At 45.8% G+C, this 6,000-nt stretch overlaps 1 protein-coding gene and 1 pseudogene across 1 annotated transcript; both read right to left on the bottom strand.

The window, feature by feature from the left end:
* Positions 1-386: 386 nt before the first annotated feature.
* Positions 387-1,603, bottom strand: LOC123651865 (mas-related G-protein coupled receptor member X2-like). Its single transcript, XM_045577672.1, has one exon. It carries the CDS (start codon positions 1,580-1,582, stop codon positions 614-616), a length of 969 nt encoding a protein of 322 aa, XP_045433628.1. The 5' UTR covers positions 1,583-1,603; the 3' UTR covers positions 387-613.
* Positions 1,604-1,699: 96 nt separating this feature from the next.
* On the bottom strand, positions 1,700-4,599 carry LOC118712901 (annotated as a pseudogene).
* Between the last annotated feature and the right edge of the window lie 1,401 nt (positions 4,600-6,000).

The following is a 6,000-nucleotide window of genomic DNA, read 5'->3' as shown; positions in this document are numbered from 1 at the left end:
GGCTGACCCCAATTGGGTGAGTGAGGGCCAGGGGCCAGTTACATAGTGACATAGTTATACAAAATGGAGGAAGTTAACCCTGTCCTGCCTTTTCACTTTCATTCATTAGTTCACTTATTCAAACAACATTTATTATGCTAAGGAGCCAGTCTAAGGACTGCCAAAATCATCAAGGCTGCTCCCGGGGGCTTGACTGAACTTTAATTTGTTTAATTTATAGAGACATTGTAGAAGAATGACCACAAAAACTTGTCAAAAATGTAATGTTCATGTAGTTTCTATAAAATTCAGTGATGAAAGAAATTTAGACTTTTCCTGCACTTCATCTTCTGCTATAGGTGAGATTCTGTAATGTGATAGCAGTTCTGGACACCAGAAATGGCAAAGCTCCCATGGGCATGGGGTGAAGGCCCTGGGTGAGGCAGTCCTGGGACCTTGCAATCTGTGTTTGTCTAACAGGTACTGTCTCACTTCATCCTCTGGAGCTGGATTATTATGTTAATTATTTTAATGCAGGGGTCCAGGAAGTAAACACGGTAGGAAAACCAATCAAATGAGAGGGACAAAGCTGGCTTTCAAAGTCAAACCTGTCTGAACAAAGCAAGACTCTGAATCAGAACACCAGACTTTCTGACATGGCCATGGTTTCCCCAGGAAGGCTTTCTCCAGGTTCATCCACCTCAGGAGTGTCTTGCAGAGCCCTCTGGAGAACCACCCTCAGGGTGTGTCTCTGCTTCCACCATTGCTGCCTGAAGGAGCCCACAAAGAAGTATATGATGGGGTTGGTACAGCTGTTGAAACAGGACAGGAGAACTGTCGCTTTGAATTGAGGAAGGAAGGCATCAAAATCTTGATACCAGGCTATGAGGAACCAGTAGATGCCAAAGGGCAGGCCACAGAGGAGGAAGATCAGCACTGTGAGTAAAATGGTCACATAGAGCCTGGTGGGCAGCACCCGGTGGGAACCACACAGCAGTCTGGTCATCAGGGCCAGGGTGGACCCAGAGAGCAGCACAAATAACAACATCAACCATGCCACAGTGATGAAATCTAACACTTGACACGAAACTTTATGCCCATTGACAGCCAGGAAGCCACAGTAGTATCCTTCCAGCATGCTCAGCAACAGGGATAGAGCCCAGAGCAGGGCACATATGATGGCAGATAGTTTTCTGTGGCGGCGGCAACGGTACCAGATGGGCCACAGGACAGACAGGCAGCGCTCTGTACTGATGGTGCTGAGAAAGCTCAGGCCAGAGATGTAGGCAAAGATTGCCACAGGCAAGAGAAAGTTGTCCATTACTCCAAGGAAAAAATTGACGTCAAAAAGTGAAACTAGGATAGATATAAGTTGGTAGCAGAGGAAGAGGAAGTCGGCCCCCGCCAGGTTGAGGATGTAGACTGAGAAGGCATTCCTGCGGATGCAGAAGACCAGGAGCCAGAGCACCACTGCATTCCCTGCCAGTCCCACCAGGGCCACGATGACTGTAAGTACTTTCAGGATTATGTTCTCCGTAAACTGTTGATCACTTCCATGGGTTGTTGTGAGATTGATCTCCCAGGGTGTGACAGTCATATCCATGCTCAGAAATGCTGCAGTTGGGGGCTGGAAACAAAACAAGACTTGAGCACCTGCTCTATGACCACTAGCCCTCATGGCCACCCTGTCTGTTCTGTGGTGAATGGAGGCTTCCAGAGCTTAAGATTCTTCCTGAAACACACAGTTTTGGAGTCCTGGTGCCTGAATTTAAACCCAGTTTTTTTCTGAATCTTAGAGCTTGGGCTTGTTCTTCTGCACCACACACCCTCCATGTCCAACCTCTCACTCACCATCCAGTCCATGACATGTGCCCTGGAGGCAGGAGGAGAAGCTTCTGCTCAGGTCCTGTGGAGGACAACAGGATTCTGAGTTCCTCAGTATTTGTGCTCTGGGAGAGTGGCTTTGTTTGACTGTAGGTTGTAAGAAGCTCCAGGGCAATCTCAGCAACTGAGAGTGATCTACTCACAGGGAGAAAGGAGGTTATGACTTAGGCTCATGAAGGCAATGAGACCCCTTGTTAGGACAGAGTGGCATTAGAAATGTCCCAGTGTGTCATCTTTATGAGGATAGACACAATGTTGTGTCCCCAGGGCCCAAGTCTGTGTGGGAACAAAATGGGGCTGTCAATAAAATTTAAACCCACAAATGAATGAGTGAATGAGTGGATGATTGAGGAGTAGTAACAAAATTTGGATTCAATATAATATGATAATTTTTAAAATGAAGAATATTAAAAGTAAAACAGAAGTCAGCATTTTTAACCACCAAAAACACACAAGTAACAAAAAGAAAATTCATGTTCCAATTATTTATTCTGTGAAAAGCTCTTGTGTGTTTGAAATAATTTTTTTATTCCTGCAGACTTCTTCTATCCAGGTGGGAGAGGATTCAGGACTGAATTAAACTTCTCTGCATTTTAGAGGAGAAAGAAGCCATTTTGGGAAGGAGAGAGACAGAGGTGGCCAAGGGTATGAAGAGAGGTAGTTGGGACAGAAATACAGAAGGGGCATTATTAACTGGGTTTCCTATGATGTGTGTAATAGGAAAGCCACTCATTGTCCCTACATATGATTTGGAGAAGATAATTTTTATATATCAAAGCATTTGTGTAACATCTGAAACCAGTTTGGCTCAGTGGATAGAGCATCAGCCTGTGTACTGGAAGGTCCCGGGTCATAAGGGCCAGGCTAGACCCAGAGAGCAGCACAAACAACAAAATCAGCCACACCACAGTGATGAAATCAAACACTGTGCACCAAAAATAATGCATAGTCTCCTCCAGGAACCCTCAGTAGTTCATTTCCAGGATGCTCAGTAGCAGGGACAGGGCCCAGAGCAGGGCACACATGATAGCAGACATGTGAGTGGGGCGGCGGCAGCGGTACCAGATGGGCCACAGGACGGACATGCAGTGCTCCGTGCTGATGGCGCTGAGAAAGCGCAGGCCTGAGATGTAGGCAAAGTGATGAAAAGGCAAAGTGATGTAGACAAAGTGGACACAGTGATGAAAAATTTGGGGATGAATATACTGATGAGAGAGAAGTCCCAGATGAGTCTCTCCAGGGCATCCATAATATAACAGCAGAGTAAGAGGAAGTCAGCTCCAGCCAGGTTAAGGATGTAGACAGAGAAGGCATTCCTGTGCATGTGGAAGCCCAGGAGCCTGATCACCATGGCATTCCCTGCCAGCCCCACCAGGGCTATGATGACTGTCAGGAATTGCAGGATTGGGAACTCTGTCTTGAAAGTTTGTTCTCCTCCACTTATATATGTGAGTTGGCTGCTCCAGGCTGTGACAGATGGATTCATGCCCGGGAACCCTCCACGGGTGCCACTGGAACCAAAACAAGACTTGGGTACCAGGTGCCTGATCAGTGAGTCTCATGGCTACCCTGCCACCTGGGAATTACTGTCCGTGTTACAGAGGTGGGAAATGGAGGCTTGCAGAGAATATGATACCAAAGGCTTCACTGCATTGGAGTCCTGGAACCTGGATCTCTTTGACGCTAGAGTCAGGGGTCTCTCTATGCTACAAGGACCCTCTGCTGACATGGGAATATTCTCTAGGCCAAATACCTCCAACCCATAGTCAGAGACCATGTCATGTCTGCTGGAGGCAGGAGGAGAATAATCTGAATTTTCTTCATTTGACATCAAATTTCACTTCCTGCTTCTCTACCCTCCGCTTTGTACTGAGAGGACATGTCTATTCCCCTCACCACTGGGCTCACCTCTGGCTCCTGGGTGATCTCAGGAAGGATAGACCCTGGCAGGTGGTTGGAGGGAAGGAAGAGGGCGGGTTTCCACTCCCTAGTTCTCTGAGGTGGGTTGGCCATCGTGGTGTTATTCTACCTAAAGACATAGCCCCTGTCTGGTTGCCTTTCTTATGGTCAAAGTGACAACCACCACTATAGCCATAGCCTCCCTGTGTTCTGGTAACTTACCTTTCCCTTTACTCCTTAGCAGTAGCTCCCTGTTATGACTTATCTTTAGAGTCCTCTCCATCTTTATCAAATTCCCTTATTCCTGCTCATCCTTTGGACATATTCCCTTTATAAAACTTTCTTCAATTACTCATTAGTTTGTGTCTAGTGTTTTTTGCTGGGACAAGAAAGGTCCAAACATATCACAAACAAATAAATCCAGCCAACTGTAAGCTAATGTGTAAAAGCTGAGTTATTAACCAATCATATCTGAAAACAATGTCTGTGAAGCAGAAAGGACCTAGGCCCCTCACAGCCTAAGCTACTCGCACCCACAGCTTCCCTGAGGAAGGTTCAAGTCTCTGGACTCTTTTTTGTGGGTTTCCATGGCTCCTTGCATGCTGTACCCAAAGATGCAGTCACGCCCACGTGGACTAAGAGGGAGAAAACAAAACTGCCTTTTAGAGAAGATAGTTCTGAGCCAACTCTTACCTGAGCACCATGTTCCAGTTGAAGGTGATGAGTAGAAGAAGAGGAACTTCCCAGGGAGTGCTGAACACCAGAGAATGCTCTCCTACCCTGGATAGGAGGTGTCTGCAAGAGTAGGAGTTGAACCTGATGTCCAAGAGAGGCTTATCAAGATGCTGGGCTGCCAGTGTGACTTCCTGCACAAGGGGCACTGGCAAGTGAGATTCTGTAGATATGAGATAAGGGCCTCATGAGATGCTACACGTTGGACTTGAGTCCAATGTCTTATCTCTTCCTCTCCCCATCTTACCCTAACTGGTCCTCCTCCTGTAACTAATGTTTAAACTGGAGCCTGTCATTGCCCACTGTGGGAATGTGCAGGATGTCCACCCAACAAGTAATGTGAGCTTCTATAGCTAAAGTGAGTTTCTTTGGCATTCAGTGCCCTGAATAATCAAGCTCATGTGATTTGTTTCCATTTACTCCCAGGAGGGATGTATGCACATTAGTTTATTTCAGAGGACAGAAGAGTATATAAAATAAAAATGTAAAGTCTGTCCTAATCTCAATCACCAATAGCAACCCATGTTTAGAGTTCCCATTTTAACTCTTTTACAAGTTATTTTATAGCTTTGTGTAATGAAACCTGCTTTCTGGTTTTGACTTATTGATATCAGCACTTGTGTATATTGTGGTCCCTTTAACAGATAAAGAATTTATTGCACCACAGGCATGAATTGTCACCTTCACCCCTCACCGCCCAGAACATTTGTTAGCTAGATTATTTTCACATGATGTGTGGAAAACCAGTGTTTTCTGCTTTAGCTCCTATGACTTTCTTTCATGGGCCCAGGCCACAGCCAAATTGAGTTACATGGTATTTCCTTAAAAAAATTAACTACAAAGTATTTGAAACAATGAGAGAAACTTATTCACTTATTTTTGTGTTTTCTCAACTCCATTAGTACTGCATGCCTATACTGTACCAGATCTAGGAGAGAAGATGCTCTAGACAAATGCTAATAGAGGACCTTTCACAGGCCCAATTTCCTTGATTGTGCTTATCTAAGTATATCATTTTCCCTAAACCTAGAAAACCCAATGAGATTAGAGGTAGGCCAACTCATCTATTCAAGCTTTTAAGCTGTAGAATGCTCCTGACCACAGCACTAAGCATAAATCTAAGGCCTATATTCTGAGAAAATCATAGGGAATCTTCCTTTTCTATCCAATCTGGCAGAACAATTTCTGAATGGTTATTTATGGTTTTTGACAGGGATTTTTTTTTAAACTTATTAAATGCCAGAGACCTGGTGCATGAAAATTCATGCACTTTACTATGGGGGGCTCCCTCAGCCCAGCCTGCCTCATCTCACAGTCTGGGATCCCTCAGAGGTGGGAGGCAATCCAGTGATCAGGGGAAGGTGATGCTTCCATCACACTTCTGCTGCTGCCACTGCCAGCAGCTCAAGCCTCAGCTGGCCCTGGTTACCCAAGCCTTGAATGGCCCTGGGAGGCTGGGCAGCCACCATCTGAGGCTTGCCTGCACCTCAGGGCAGCCCTGGGCAG

Source organism: Pipistrellus kuhlii, unplaced genomic scaffold, assembly GCF_014108245.1.
Source record: "Pipistrellus kuhlii isolate mPipKuh1 unplaced genomic scaffold, mPipKuh1.p scaffold_m20_p_9, whole genome shotgun sequence".
Classification (NCBI taxonomy): Eukaryota; Metazoa; Chordata; class Mammalia; order Chiroptera; family Vespertilionidae; genus Pipistrellus; species Pipistrellus kuhlii.
This window is presented reverse-complemented; position numbering and strand designations above follow the sequence as displayed.

What these genes read in the sequence shown, in the direction of transcription:
- LOC123651865 (XM_045577672.1), bottom strand. Translation starts at nt 1,582, where the DNA reads ATGGATATGACTGTCACACCCTGGGAGATCAATCTCACAACAACCCAT.